General features: G+C 43.7%; 1 protein-coding gene across 1 annotated transcript; it reads right to left on the reverse strand.

The window, feature by feature from the left end:
* Positions 1 to 244: 244 nt before the first annotated feature.
* Positions 245 to 8,775, reverse strand: ap5s1 (adaptor related protein complex 5 subunit sigma 1). Its single transcript, XM_052151361.1, has 3 exons — positions 8,407 to 8,775; positions 7,624 to 7,915; positions 245 to 3,375 (listed from the first exon to the last, which is right to left on the reverse strand). The coding sequence occupies exons 1-3, from the start codon at positions 8,574 to 8,576 to the stop codon at positions 3,247 to 3,249; spliced, it is 591 nt and encodes a 196-aa protein (XP_052007321.1). The 5' UTR covers positions 8,577 to 8,775; the 3' UTR covers positions 245 to 3,246.
* Positions 8,776 to 16,571: the final 7,796 nt, after the last annotated feature.

Below are 16,571 nucleotides of genomic sequence, written 5' to 3' on the forward strand. Positions count from 1 at the left end.
GTCTCGCACTCGATTGGCTGTTTGCTTCATTCTTTTTTTTTTTTTTTTTTGCATTATATCTTTTATTTATTTACTGCAACAACAACAACAAAAAAAAACATTTATTAAAAAAATGCATTTAAAAGACAGCTAATAATGCTTCCTATTGGCATGTTTTGAGCGATGAATAGCCTGATGACGGACAGATTTTTCTTTTTTTTTTTTTTTTTTTATTGCTCAAACGTAAACAACAGTATACAAAACATACAACTTAATATTACCCTTGCCAGGGGGATAGGTATCACATACATTCAAACAAATTGTAAGTTATACAAATATTTCTAGTTTTCATATCCTTTTTGTTCAATGAACCACAAATTAATTTTATATACGATAACATATCACAATAAAAATGTTTAAAGGCCGGTTTTTGTTTTACATATCTGCATTTGTGGATATAGAATTTAGCTTGCACAATTAGTAAATGTATAATAAAGAAAATATCTTTGTTTTCTAAAAAAAAAAAAAAACACAACATTTTCCCACTTCAAAGTAAAGTCCTTGTAAAGTTCTTTCATAATAAAGCTGCAGAAGTCTTTCCAGAAGGTTGTGGAGTGTGTGCAGATCCAAAAAAGGTGCTGGGTGGTCTCAGGGTGATTTCCGCAAAAAGAACAGTTCACATCAATGTCCCTTTTGAATTTCGTCATATAATGGTTAGCAGGGTAGTAGCCTACTTACGGATAATTTTGAAAGAAATTTCTTTGACCTTGTTTGTAACAAAAAACTTATTGGGAATAGTCCATACTTTTTTCCAGTTAATATCATTTACAAAAGAATTCCAGTATGAAACAACATATGGGACAGATACTTCTTTCTGAAACAAAGACCGTACATATTTATTGTTATTTCTAGAAGAGGTCAGACAAATTTTACCTATATCTGAATCGATTGGATTATAGAAAGGAACAGAAGAGATATTAAAATCACTTCTAAATAGTATTTTGACACCAGAAGGCTGTTTGCGTCATTCATGTGAACGCGCACGTGAACTAATGACCTCATAACCTCGGGATCAAACTGTCTCTGGGTTGATAGAGTGAGTTGGTAACGAGCGTCTTGCTACCACTTAACGCTAATGAAGCCTGATTGGATTTGGTAAGTTTCGTCAAATTAAAACCAATCCTGGGATCGAGTATTTGTTCATCTTTTTTGTGATACATGGCACTGGTTCCACTTCATTCAGTTAGGATCAGTCAACGTGAACACACCAGTGTGACATTATTAGACAGATGGTGCAAATATACCTACATCTGATCGTTCGCGTAGAGGCATTTTCCAAGACCAAGTCATGCGATTTTATTTTTTATTTGTCTATAAAAGGAATCTACTCAAGTGTACATTCACACTGTTGTTTGATAAAATACCTCACTTATGTGCCCCTAAGTAAGATATGCCTCTATCGTTATTTTTTATAATTTGTTTTTGGTCTGTATCTGCCCATTATTACTATTTTATATACACATCTTTGCAGTAGTATATCATGGCCCCATATGGCGCATAAGCACCATGAATTCATAATGTAAACTAGATAAATTACGTTTTCTACTGCATATATATTACTTCAAACAATAATCGATTGATTAAAAAAAGCAGCTTTTACTGATCGCTTGTGAATTGTAATCATTGAATGAGGCATGAAGTCATTGATTATAAATGTAGTCTTGTTCCTCCTTGTATTTAAATGCTCCTCTACACGTCTCCCACAGTGATGTGGCCAGTGTATTAATGTTTTGTAGTTGCTCAGCAGTTTTGAACTTTTTTTTGGCTCTGAGTGAAGAACAAAGAACTTCTCTGTGAGTGTACTGGGGCCTTAAGATCATATATTTAACAGGATCTCTAATCTTAACATTTCAGCACAGTTTGTTTTGATACTGTCTGTGACAATGTAAGGCAGGCTTTGTAAAGAGGCTGTTATTGAAGGGAAAAAAATGTAATGATAAAAGTGTGACGTAAATGCTGTGATAGATTTCAGTTTTATCAGACTGCATACACTTTAGTAATATGTCACTTTGTTGCTATGTTAATATGCTAAATGTGTGTCACTGAACAGCTCTTCACAGCTATGGAAATATAGTCATAACAGGGCTCTAGTCTTGCTAGATGCAGGCAGAATACCAACCAACATACAAGGCAGATTACAAGAGAAACTATTCGCACTTACAAGTCAACATACTGAACCACAATACTTGTGAGTTACACTTGCTGGCCTCACAATTACAATAAGTGGACTTCATCCTCACCCTCCATTCAATTCAAGTGCAGCATGGTGACCGAGGTAAATTGTCAATTGTTAAATTAGAGGAAACAGAGTCTAAATATGGATTTTCTGGAATTGTGTGATTGCTCTGTTGGCCTAGATATGAAAGCTTCATACGGCCTTGTCAATCAACAATCTCAAATCTGTTGGCAGGCACACTGCTGTGATCTGTTGAATTATTTTAGATGAAAGTGTTAGAGGATTATTCTAAATGCTATGCACTTCACTGAAACACAATATAGAGCAAACAATAAAATGCAACACTGCCCTCTAGCGGAGAGCTAAATAAATATAAACCCAGAGGTTTTATTTTAAAACATCCAGTCGGTATTAATATAAATTCAGCATTACATTAACAAGAAACTCGGTGGACAAATGTATAAAATGATCAGTTATGAAAAGTTACCCAGGTACTCACTAATCATTCTGCCAGGAGATATCACAGTGTTAATGGGCAGATGGCAGGCTGTACAACCCATATGCAAATAAAATGGCTGTAAAGGGCATGGAAAAAACAAGGTTTCTGGCACAAGCCACACAACAGAGATGCCCCCTCTCAAATGTTGAAAGGTCCAAATAAGTTCAGCATTCACTTGAATTAACTCTTTACGCCTTCAGAATCACTCTCCTGGATTTTAAAAGCGGCAATGCTTTTTTGTGTGTGGGATCATACTTTTCCATCTAATCTAATGTCAAAGTGGAATCAGAGTTTTAGAACTTGTGCCCTCTGGTATCCTCTTAGAGAACAACCAGTTAACCAGTGTTACACTTTGTGGGTGTTATACTCTACTTTGCAAACAACTGCAGCAGTGTGCAATGCACCTTCTGAGGAGAAGTGATTTCTGTAATCTATATCAGAGCATCTTGGATTTAACAGACAGTTTTTATTTCATGACTCAAAATATGTGGTAAACACTTGCCAATGTAATTATACCAATACACAGGCTCTCTCATTTGCTCATGTAGCTTGATATCTCTTTATCCAAGCTGAGGGCAAAACGATGGTTTAAGAAGAGGAGCTGACCATGAGGAAGGAGTCTCTGCAACATTGCGTCCACTCGATCACTTTTCAGCAACACCTGAAAATAACAGCCAAGTCAGCCAGAGAGAAAAGAAAGAAGTGTAGTGCCAAATAATCAATTGCTTGCAACCTGCCTAGTTTCAAATTTTGTCCTTGGTCACTGAGTGCCAACAACTCTGACCCTAACCATATAGCAATTACAGTTAGAAAGGGTATAATTAAAAAAGAAAGAAAGAAACATTTTACAGCTTTCTGAGCTTATTGGGAATTGTGAATTTATTAATTATGTAATCAATGACCTAAAAAATGTCACGTATTGAATCAGGGGTTTTCAAACTTTTTGATGCCAAGGACCCCCCAAATATGACGATCCCCTTGTCACTGCTCCAAAACTGCCAGAAACAGCCAGACTACAGTTTCAAGTGCACATGGGCACAGGGATCACACTTTTTGGAGAAATGTCCTCAGGTTTAATGAAACAAAAATTGAACTGTTTGGCCATAATGACCATCATTGTGTTTGGAGGAAAAAGGGTGAGGCTTGCAAGCCAAAGATCACCATCCCAGCTGTGAAGCATCACAAAGCCCTGACCTCAATCCGATAGAAAATTTGTGGGCAGAACTGAAAAAGTGTGTGCGAGCAAGGAGGCTTATAAACCTGACTCAGTTACACCAGTACTGTCTGGAGGAATGGGCCAAAATTCCAGCAACTTATTGTGAGAAGCTTGTGGAAGGCTACCCAAAATGTTTGACACAAGTTAAACAATTTAAAGGCAATGCTACCAAATACTAACAAAGTGTATGTAAACTTTTGACCCACTGAGAATGTGATGAAAGAAATCAAAGTGGAAATAAATAATTATCTCCATTATTATTCTAACATTTTGCATTCTTAAAATAAATTAGTGATCCTAACTGACCCAGTTGAAGGAGATGCACATTATAGTAATTTGAATGGTTCCCACTGCCAGTTACTGATATGAGGCAACTAGGCCAGCAGATGAAGGAAATCAAAGCTTCCTTAGACAAAGGCTGTTTAATGAGATAATGGAAGTTCAGAGTTCAATTCAGGATCAAACAATGGTTTTCAGCCTCTACACAATTAAATTAAAACAAGTCAGGGTAGCACATTTTTAGAAAAAAATTCACACTAGTACAAAGAAAAAATAGATGTTTACATTTTCTCAAGACTGAGTGGCGCTTGCCCATGCAAAACTCTCATTGTGATGCTAGGGTGTTGTGGGTGGTTGCCAGGGCTTTGCTACATTATGTGGTTGTTAGTGTTTTCTTGGTGGTTGTTCACTGGCCAAAGTAAAAAGAGCCTATGAATATCCCAAGATATGGCTGTGCCCCTACTTTAATGTTGGGATTAACACCTCACACCTCTCCTCAACAAGCCACACATTTTGAGGTGGCATTCATGTCTGTAGCACAAATGCTGTGTAGTGAGTTACGTGGCAAACACTGAACTCAAATCCCTAACACGAAGTATGAACCATAGTAAAAAATTATGCTTGACTTAAATGGTCAAGACTAGATAAAGTAGTTTTAAGTAGTCTTAGATGGTTAGACTAGATTAAATAGTTTTTCCCAGGAATTATACTTTAAGTAGTTTAAGTTGTATACTTTTACTTGAGTACATTATAAGTGCTGTAACTGTACTTTTAATGTGCTATTTTCCCACCGTCTGTGTTCGTTACTTCCCTGTCCTGATTTAATTTTTATCCATCAACGGGATTGACTAGGGAGAGTCTCGTGACTCCCTTCAAAATTCTGTCAAACTTAAAAACTTGAATGGCAGCTGTAGATCTGGCACAAACCGTTATGGATGTGGTGGATGCCTCAAACACATTTCAACACCTGAACATCACGGCCGCACCTGAAAGGGCTTTTCGCAGTGAAAAGTGAAAGTGTCATGTGAGTTTAACTTGCTCAAGCCAGATATCAGCATTAATCCTGCCTCTAATTTTAAGAAACATATTGAGGTAAACTTAGTATTTCTGCTTATATTCTGTGTGTCTATAGCGTAGCCTGTAAATGAACTATCTATCACTGAGATTACTGGATTGATGTGAGAGATTAAGGCAATGATATCAATAGGGATGGGCAATAAAACAATCTTGATGTTTATCTGGAAAAAAGAGATGGACATCTATGGATCTATGAAAAAATGTTGAGTAATTGTCTATACTTGGCCTATGTTCTACATCTAGAACAGGGGTGTTCATTACATCAATCATGATAGCAAGAGCACCACTGATTGGTTGATCGAGATAAAATATATATTGACTTTTTATTTCCTGACATCTGGAGCTGCATGTTGTTTGATTGACAGACAGCTAATGTTTGTGCATTAATGCGGGTACACGACTAAACTATCAAATACACTTTATAATTCCACTAATGTCCGTCTTGATGAGGCGTTCATGTAAACGCAGATGGTTTGGTCTAAAGTGAAAGTAAACAGTGGGACAAAAAGCATATTTTTCATCGATATGTCAGACTTGAAGTGAACATGTAATTGAATTGAACATTGTCTAGTGTCATAAAAAGGCTATTAATCAAACATCAATAACAAGGAAACAAGAAAACCACTCACTACTTTTGGCCTAATAACTTGAGTAGCTTTAAAAGTATCAATGTAATAGAATAAAACAGTGACATTTTAAATAATAATATTTTTTTAATAATACTGACGCCTGATGTAGAGAGTGTGTTAATTTGTAAAACAAATTACCAGGAAAGTAGTGATGATAAAATAATTTATAATTTTGCTTAGCCTTTATAAAGATAGAAAAGTATCAACATTTGTAGAGCAATACTTCAGCAGAATATTCCACCAGTCACAAACTTCAGAAAATTGTGCATCATGCATTAGAATGAGAACACAACTATTTCTGGGTTTAAAAGATACAAGAACTAAATCATTGCGGGACACTGCATCTCAAAAAGAGGACAATGTGGCCCCCCATTACTTAAAGAAATAGTTCACTCAAAATGAAAATGAGCTAATCATTTACTCACCCACATGCCATTCCAGATGTGTATGACTTTCTTTCTTCAGAACACAATTTTTTTTAGAAGAATATTTCAGTCATGTAGGCCCATACAATCTAAGTGAATGGATGCCAAAATGTTGATGATCCAAAAAGCACATAAATGCAGCATAAAAGTAATCCATTGTCCATGTCTTCAGGAATTATGTGATCGATGTGGGTGAGAAACGGATATTTAATATTTAAGTCCATTTTTGCTATAAATTCTTCACCATGCCCTGTAGATGATGATCTGCATGAAGAATGTGAATCACCAAAAACAAGAAGAAAGTTAAAGTTGAGATTGACTGAGCAGGGAGGAGAATTTATAGTAAACATTGACTGAAATATTTATCTGTTTCTCACCCAAACTATCATATCTCCTCTGAATCGATTTAATCACTGGAGTCACATGGATTAGGCTACTTTTATGCTGATTTATGTGATTTTTGGAGCTTCAAAATTTTGGCACCCATTCACTTGCATTGTATGGACCAAAAAAGCTGAGATATACTTCTAAAAATCTTAATTAGTATTCTGCTGAAGAAAGAAAGTCATACGCATCCGAGATGGCATGAGGGTGAGTAAATGATGAGAGAATTTAATTTTTGTAGGAGAATTATTAATTTAAAGTCCGATGTGGCCCACCACCTCTGTTGTGCGGGACATAACGCACCCAAGTAACCCTGCTTTTTTAGTGGGGTTTTTTGCATTCCTTGCATTGTTTTGAACATGTTTTATGCACAACAATAACTCTCTCCATCGGCATTAAGGGAAATTTAGACCCTACACAAAACTGATTTTAATGTAATTGTTTCATAAATTATGATATTGAAAATAACTTTCATCTTTCCAATTCTGTAATCATGTTGCCATTTTAAAAATAAATAAATCTGATTCATGCAGTGTTTACAAAATCATAGACAAGTGATGTATTGTAAATGTTGTCAATCACAAACACCAATAAAATACTATAAAATTTGTCATAAAAGTTAATGCAAATTATGGTAAGTGTGCTACATTTTTAAATTGCAGCATACAGTTTTAATTAGAAAGGGGCATAGATTTCGCAACTCAGTACTCAATACTCACTACTCATGAGTACTTTTAAATGAGATACTCTTTTACTCTTACTTGAGTAGTTTTAAGGACAGGTACTTTCACTCTACTCAAACAAAAAATGTTAAGAAGTAACAGTACTTTTACTTGAGTATTATATTTCAGTACTCTTTCCAACCCTGGACTTAAAAGTGACTCCTAGCAAAACCTCACCTCAGAACCAGGTCCCAGCAGACGGAGTTCCTCTAAACAATGACGTGCAATGTTGCGAAGTGTTCCCTCTGCAAGCAGAAGATTCTCGTGGGGTCTGCAGACCAGAGTGAATGCTAGAGACTGCACCCCCAGCCACAGAACAACAATTTGATCTGGAAACAGCTCTGCTTTACCCAGAGAAAACACCCCTCTATCTGCTTCACCCAGTGCCACAGCCTCCTCACCCAGCACGGCCTCCACACACGGATTGCCTGAGGCCTCTCTACTCAGTGCCACAGCACTCCGCACCTGCCTGAACGATAAAGAGAAGCAGACAAAAAATAAAAACACACATGCATATGGGCACATCGAGAACATAATTAAGCCACTAATCTAAGTCCATGAAATGTTCGCTACGACAGGTAAAGGTTGTATCATCTAACCCAATATTTTAAATTTGCACTCAGTAATTTTTCCCTCATTAAAAAGGTTTTACTCCTAAAGACATGAATTGTAATTTTGCAATATATGCAGGAAATCATGAACATCTCATATTAAAATGAAGACTCCAGTCACATCAGTAACCTTATAAAAGCTGTTTTATTCTACATGGAGAGGATCTGACATTAAATGATGCTGCATCCAAGTCACTAAGTGTCAGAGTAAGTCCAAGATGACACAAAGACAAAAGTTACTGAGTGCACCTTTAAAAGAGCAGTTAAAACGTGTCATTGAAAACCATATTGATTGACAACTAATATGAATATTGGGGGGACACGTTTGTGGTTACAGCCCTGATCTCACCTCGTTACCACGTGAAGTTTCTCTTTCTGCATCAGTTGTCTCTGCTCCGGTGTGTAGTCACGGCCATCTGCTGTCTCCGGTCCGAATACACGCGAGTACAGTATCCGGCTCTCGCCAGCGGACAGTGTGTTGATCGGACACACCGTATGGATTAAGAAACACAGCACCATATCTTTTTTTAAGATGTGGTGAACTCCGTAAGTAACAGCGATATGTTACACTTCTATTTCCATGTGACAGAGCCACAACACCCACATGTATTACAACAACTTCACAACTGATGACAAAAAATAGCCTACACTTATTTTTTAAAAATATCCTGTCAAAACTCCTAATTGCCGTAGTGAATACAAACTCAGCGGAATTGTATTTCCGTATTCCGTCAAATGACAGTGTATCAGCTGATCATTGCGCAGTTTTTCTTTTGAACTTTAGATGTCGCTCAGTGAATTACATTTGATTATATTCAGTTCAAGAGACAGCACCAGTGGAAACCTGTTAAACCTGTCCTAAGGCCTATTAATAAAATAACATTAATATTAATTTAACGTATAAAAAATACTTGTAACAGTATTTTCTAAGTATCAGTGTGAACATAAATTATATGTTTTTGAGTGTGGTCTGTGCTTAGGCCCAATGCTACTTATAATGCTCTAGTGCTTGTCATCACAAAAACTTCAGCTCAATAATTAGATTCAAGATATTTTAATATTGTCTTCACGGACGGACAGATAAATAGATCGATCTGATATATTCCCTAGGATTATTGTGGCAAAATGATTTTCTCCGACTGGCACGTGTTAAACTAATCGGGAATTAATCACGCCTTTTTTGCACATGCAAACTGGCATTCACCCTTCCTGAGCGCAGAGCCAATTCAGTGACTGAATCCTTCCAAGAATCAGTTGGAGTAATTCAAACACGTGCTCTCAACCAAACAAATGACATCTGTTTCGCTTAACAACTGTTTCACGTGCTCTTAATCCATGACGGGTGACACAAACTTACTGCTGCACGGAGTTTAGTTTCTTCTTTAAGGATTAGGACAATACTGATGTCAGTCTCTCCATAGCTGGAGATGAGTCATAAAAAAATGAAAGCTTAAAATATAGACAGTGGGTAGAAACAAAAGCCAAGGCGGCATGCAGAGGAACTTGCTGATGCAAAAGTGATAGGATGTGGTTACAATGATGGAAACGCTACAACCTAACAGCCAATTATGGTATTTCTCTATTTTTTCATTTAGAGGCAGGCTAACAAAGCAAAAAATTACTTGCAATGGAAACTCCGCATACATAAGATTACTCAAATTAGACTTCTTATTGGTGGCTCTCTCGTTGAACTACAATCTTTTTTACTAAAACTCCAAAGGGGGAAATTAAATCGTTTCCAGCACATAAAACATCCTTAGTTCTCTTACGAGAGGTTCTCTCGTATTGCGTAAGCTAGCTTACGCTACGGGAAAGATTCATCTTTTCTGAGATATTGAAGCCAAAAAATTATCCTTAATTTTTGTATCCATTGTCAACGCAGTGCGGCAGCTGCAGACCTTGAGCGGGCTAGCTAGCGAGCTCATAGGTTGCTCTGTGGCAACTGCTGCAGCCTATAGACGAGCTTGGGCGAACTCGCATCCAATGAGAGGCGTCCGCGCGCTCACTGCATCAAAGCCCGCCAAAATGGGCGTGACTAGAGTGCATATAAGCGTAGTGCGTAGGTTGGAACCCTGATTTTCATCTCTTCAGCGAAGCTCTCCGCATCACTGACCTGGAAGCCGCGTCGCCGTTCGAGGGGCATCTAGCAAGCGTGGACAGCGCTAGAAGAAGCCGGCCGTCTCAGCCACCTTCAGCCATCCTGCGAGCTACGCCATCCGACGACGTATCCTTTTATTCAGCAAGCTAGTTCTCACGAACTATTCACAAAAGAGTACGAGCGTCTTTTTCAAGATGCCTCGCTCCACTTGCGCCTCATGTCGCGCCCTTCTCAGCACAGGAGACCGCCACATCATCTGCGCTCTCTGCCTGGGACTGGGGCACGCAGAGCTCGCCCTCACCGAGAGCGGATGCGATTTCTGCGAGGAGCTACCGATGTCGACCCTGCGGGCTCGACTCGAAGCGGTCAAAGCAGAAACCGCCGCGCCGCCTTACCCTCAGCCGCGCAGGAAGAAGCGCCGCTCACAAAGGCTGCCGGAAACTGTGGTTGAAGCGACTGCCTCGCCGAGCCTCTCCCTCGAGCATCGCTTTCACCCTCCCCGCCCCGGGACGCGCAGTTGCCGCCGAGCGGCCGCACTGCTGCCATCTCGGATGACGAGGCGGAGGATAAGGGCCGCTGTTCCATCATGGCTTCGGACAGCGAGGAGTGGACAGGCTCCCAAGCCTCCTCCTCGGCCCAGGAATCCAGCAGGACCCGCGCCGAGTCGAAGGGAGTTAACACGCCTCCTCACACAGGCCGTCGACCGCCTCGGGCTCGAGTGGTCACCGCCCCTGAGCAGGCACCCAACAGACTCGACGGCTGCTTTCTTCAAAGCCATTGCCGCTCTACACCCGCGGCCCGGGCGCTCCCTTCCTGCCGGAATTACATACGGAGCTTGCAAAGTCGTGGAACGCTCCTTTTTCAGCCAGGACCCGTTCCCACGTCTCCACCTCTCTCGCGTCGGTGGACGGCGCCACTGAGAGAGGCTACTCCTCCATCCCCCCGGTCGAGGACTCGGTAGCAGCACACCTTTGTCCGCCCTCCGCGAGATGGCGTTCCAAGCCTGTGCTCCCGTCTAAGGCCTGCAGAGCGACTTCCGCCTATGTTGGCCGCGCCTATTCCGCCGCCGGCCAAGCCGCATCTGCTCTGCACTCAATGGCTGTTTTACAGATCCTACAAGCAGACCTTCTTCGGGAGTGGGATGAGAAAGGCAGGCACCCAGAGGCTGTTACTGATCTACTGGCGCGACAGACCTCGCCCTTCAGCTACCAAAGCTGCAGCCCAAGCTCTAGGGAAGTGCATGGCCTCGCTGACTGTGACCGAGAGACACTTATGGCTAACACTGGCCGACATGGGAGAAGCAGAGCGCTCCACGTTCCTCAACGCACCGCTCTCCGACCGGTCTCTTCGGCTCCGCGGTGAGTGGCATTGTTGACCGCTTCTCAGAAGTCCAGAAAGCCACCCAAGCCATGAACCTCTTCCTGCCGCGTCGCGCTAGCTCCTCTGCAGGCCGCTCACGTGATCAGCCTCCTGCACGAGCCTCTTCACAGCGCCCAGTTCAACAAACTCAGACTTCTCAGCGTCGACAGGGCGGCGCCCTCGATCAGCGCTCAGACAGCCGCCGCAGACCGCCGCCCCGCGGGCCTTGATTTAAGGTAGCGCTGAAACCAGAGCAACCGAAGTCTTCCTAACTTTGTTGAACAAGCGGCGGCTCAGTCCCGCCACGGCGGACCACCGTCAAAGCTTTGCCCCCGTCAGTCCCCTTCTCTCAGGCTACTACAGTGGTGAATTTAGCAGCCAACAAGCCGGTGACACTGCCCGCTTGCCTGCACTCAAACGCCGTTTTCACGGCGACCCAAATAAATCTTGTAAAGAGCAAACATGTCTTATGTGTAGAAAAAGTGCCCACAACCCAGTGTTCGCCCCTACACACAAGCATAACACATCCCGTGCCCCTATCAGAGCAGGCTCTCATAAAGCGGTTACGAACCGCTCGAGCGCTCGAGTCAATGAAGGCGCCCACAAATGCGTGCGCGCGCGCGCCCATTCTCTGCCCGCTCTGTCACACGACCAGCCCTATGTGTAGAAAATGTGCCCACAATCCAGTGTTCACTTCTGCACACAAGCACTGCATGTCTCGTGTCCCCACCAGAGCATGCTCACATAAAGCGATTACTGAACCGCTCGGCGCTAGAGTCAATAAATGCGCCCACAAATGCGTCGCGTGCGCCCATTCTCTGCCCGCTCTGTTAAACGGCCAGCAACCATTCCTCTGTGTGTAAGTCCCGTGCCCATGACTATGCTTGCGCATCACGTAACAGATGTGACTCTTTCCCCATTCATTCCAGTCGGGAAGTCACTCACAAAACAGCCTGTTCATGCTGTCTGCGAGCAATCATGCATGAACACACTAAACGCAGCTCACACATTTTGTTCAGCGCTCTGTGTGCGGCAATCAGAGCGAATTGGCCATTCACCCTCTAGCGTTACGCTTCAAAGCGTGGGAAGCTATTCCAGGGATATCCAAGTGGGTGTTAAGCACAATACAACAGGGCTATTTGCTACAGTTCGATCGCCGCCCCTCGCTTCAGAGCTGGCTCGAAACTACTGTGAACACGGAAGCAGCGTGCATGCTTCGTTCAGAAATAGCAAGCCTTCTGTGCAAAAGGGCCATAGAAAAGTGCCACCCTCTCTGAGCAAGTCGGGGCTTTACAGCCGTTATTTTCTTGTTCCCAAGAAAGACGGCGGCCTCAGACCCATATTAGATCTCAGGGTTTTGAACAAGGTGCTTGCAAAAAGACCGTTCAAAATGCTTACAATCAGGAAACTCCTCGCGCATGTGCGCCAGGGGACTGGTTTATTTCTCTCGATCTGAAAGATGCATACTTTCAGATTCAGATAAATCCCGTCACAGGCCATTCTTGAGATTCGCCGACGGCCAGGTTTATCAATACACCGTCCTTCCGTTCGGCCTGTCCTTAGCACCCGTACTTTCACGAAGTGCATGGATGCGGCGCTCGCACCCCTGCGGAGTCAGGGTTTGCGAATTCTGAACTATTTGGACGACTGGCTGATTATGGCTCAGTCACATATGGAGCTTCTGTCTCACAGAGCAGTTCTCCTCAGCCATCTGAACAGTTTGGGTCTTGCAGTCAATTGGACCAAGAGCTCACTACAGCCCAGTCAGACCATTTCCTTCCTGGGAATAGAACTAGACTCCGTGGCAATGACGGCTCGCTTATCTACACAGCGCGCACGCCGTGTTCAGCGACTAGCCGCATCTTTTCAGATGAACAGCCTCACGCCTCTGAAGAAATTCCAGAGAGTGCTAGGTTACATGGCCTCAGCCGCAGCAGTACTTCAGCTGGGTTTACTGCACATGCGCCTGCTTCAGCATTGGCTAAACACCTGCGCATCTCGCCAGGCTTGGGCCACAGGCCGCCAGCCCATCAAGGTGACTCAGACCTGCATATCAGCTCTGCAGCCCTGGACAGTGGCCGAATGGTATCAGCGGGGAGTGACAATGGGAGCTGTATCTCGCCGAAAAGTCATCTCGACAGACGCGTCCAACACGGGTTGGGGCGCGGTCTGCGAGGGCTCTCCGGTTTTTGGCCTATGGTCAGTTCAGGAAAAGCTCCTTCACATAAATTGTCTGGAAATGATAGCGGTCGAGTGCGCGCTGCGTGCGCTTTCTCCCGGTCATTCAGGGTCACCACGTCCTGGTCCGTTCGGACAACAGATCTGTGGTATCCTACCTAAACCGTCAGGGCGGTGTCAGATCCAGGAACCTCTTCCATCTGACAAAACGCATACTGAGTTGGTCCCAGTGCCACCTGCGCTCGCTGAGGGCGACGCACGTGCCAGGCCACCTGAACGACGGCCCGGACAGACTGTCCAGAGACAATATTCCTCCAGGGGAATGGTCCCTGCACGCTCAAACAGTCCAGACGTTATGGCACCTATTCGGCAGAGCAGAGATAGACCTCTTTGCGTCCAAAGAGAACTCTCACTGCCCAATATTTTTCTCGAAGCGAGGACGCGCTGGCCCAGGACTGGCCCAGACGCCCGCTTTACGCCTTCCCTCCCGTCTCGCTATTGCCACAGGTAATGCAGAGGATCAGGGAAGCGCGTCACTCGGTGCTCCTCATAGCCCCGCGTTGGGAGAATCAGACATGGTTCCCGGAGCTTACGCAGCTGTCACTGACAGCGCCGTGGCCCATCCCAGTGAGAGCAGATCTCCTCTCTCAAGCTCGCGGCACAATCTGGCATCCCCACCCAGAGCGCTGGGCTGCATGCATGGGTGATCAACGACTACCCGTCGCTCTGCCAGAAGGAGTAATAAACACCATCATACACGCTAGAGCCCCTTCCACGAGAAGACTCTATGCGTCAAAATGGTCTGTGTTCTCAAAATGGTGCACCGACAGAGACCTGGACCCGCGGACATGTGGGGTGTCGTCGCTGCTCGTATTTCTACAAGAGCTGCTGGATAAGGGCAGATCCCCATCCACGCTCAAAGTGTATGTGGCGGCCGTTGCGGCGTTCGCTGAACCCCTGCACGGCCAGTCATGAGGTAAAAGCGAGCTGGTCATCCGCTTCCTCAGGGGAGCTAGAAGGATGAACCCCGCGCCCCCATCGGTTCCTATCTGGGATCTTTCTATAGTTCTCGAAACTATGAAAGCCCCCTTTCGAACCACTTCAATCCGTGGATTTGAAATACCTTTCACTCAAAACCGTTTTTCTGACTGCCCTGTCATCAGTCAAACGTGTGGGAGACCTTCACGTGCTGTCTGTCAGCGCTGCGTGTCTTGAGTTTGGACCAAGTGACTCCAAGGTCATTTTAAAGCCTAGACACGGCTATGTTCCCAAGGTGATCGGTACTCCTTTCAGAGCACAGGTCATTTCCCTATCGGCGCTGCCAGCACCGGATAGCGAACGCGACGCCAATCTCCTTTGCCCGGTCAGAGCACTGAGATTGTATACTGCGCGCTCCGCTGCTTTCAGACGCTCCGAGCAGCTTTTCGTTTCGTTCGAGGGCGCACCAAAGGTCTCGCCGCCTCGAAACAGACACTATCTAGATGGATAGTGGGCGCTATTGCTGCTGCATACGCGTCAAAAGACCTGCCATGCCCGTTGGGCATTAGGGCTCACTCCACTAGAGGCATGGCATCCTCGTGGGCATGGTCCAGCGGGATTTCCATTCACGACATATGTGTGGCAGCGGGATGGACGTCCCCTCCACCTTTGTCAGATTTTACAATATGGAAGTGCCCGCTCTGCAGGCAAAACTACTAGCGGTTTAATACGCTACAGCTCCCCTGGTGAGCTGCACTGATGGGACACATTCCACACAGACCGGCACCGCCGCTCTGTCGTTCCCTTCCCACTATGTGCTTATGTATTACACAATCAATGACCCGCATTCTTGCCGGCCAAATATTATTTCCCCACTCATAAGGGCTCCCCCGGGTCCCCCCTTAATTCCCTGGGGCTCATACACTGGATGCTTGGCACGCACGGTGTTGACAATGGGTTCCCGTAGCGTAAGCTAGCTTACACAATACGAGAGAAAACCTCTCGTAAGAGAACGTATCGGTTACCTAACGTAACCTCGGTTCTCTCTAGATGAGGGAACGAGTATTGCGTAGCCGGCCGTGCTCGCGCCACGAGCGACTTTTCGCTTCAGTCAATGAAAACCAGGGTTCCAGCCTACGAACTACGCTTATATGAACTCTAGTCACGCCCATTTTGGCGGGCTTTGATGCAGTGAGCGCGCGGACGCCTCTCATTGGATGCAAGTTCGCCCAAGCTCGTCTATAGGCTGCAGCAGTTGCCACAGAGCAACCTATGAGCTCGCTAGCTAGCCCGCTCAAGGTCTGCAGCTGCCGCACTGCGTTGACAATGGATACAAAAATTAAGGATAATTTTTTGGCTTCAATATCTCAGAAAAGATTAATCTTTCCCGTAGCGTAAGCTAGCTTACGCAATACTCGTTCCCTCATCTAGAGAGAACCGAGGTTACGTTAGGTAACCGATACGTTTATCTTGGTCAATTTCATATATGCATTAAAATATATATAAAATTGGTAGACTTTTAATACCACATTAAATATAAAAAATGTAAAACATGTAAATGGCTGAATAGCTTCAAGATATCTAATGAACTACTGAAACGGTTTAAGATTTTAGAAAATATAAAAAAACTTTGGATGGTTGTGCTGCCGCATTGCAAATTCCGGCATCATTTTAAACTAATGTTTACTGTGCAGTATATGAAAGTTTGGCTCAGGACCAAAGGTTTGAAAACAACATTCTAGTGAACAATCCTGTGAAGAACTCATTTTTACACTTTAGTGTCTAAACTTTTAGTTTGATAACCTATAAAAAAATAGAAGAACCCACATGTGTTATTACTCTTTAATCAAACAAAAAATATATTTGCACAGACATGGGTCTGGAAGGGTGCCAGGACATTA

This window comes from Xyrauchen texanus, chromosome 20 (assembly GCF_025860055.1).
Source record: "Xyrauchen texanus isolate HMW12.3.18 chromosome 20, RBS_HiC_50CHRs, whole genome shotgun sequence".
Taxonomy (NCBI): domain Eukaryota; kingdom Metazoa; phylum Chordata; class Actinopteri; order Cypriniformes; family Catostomidae; genus Xyrauchen; species Xyrauchen texanus.

Coding starts and splice junctions, on each gene's coding strand:
- ap5s1 (XM_052151361.1), bottom strand. CDS start 8,576: ATGGTGCTGTGTTTCTTAATCCATACGGTGTGTCCGATCAACACACTG. Junction 7,916..8,406: donor AAACTTCACGTGGTAACGAG/GTGAGATCAGGG, acceptor TTTATCGTTCAG/GCAGGTGCGGAGTGCTGTGG. Junction 3,376..7,623: donor TGCTGGGACCTGGTTCTGAG/GTGAGGTTTTGC, acceptor TGTTATTTTCAG/GTGTTGCTGAAAAGTGATCG.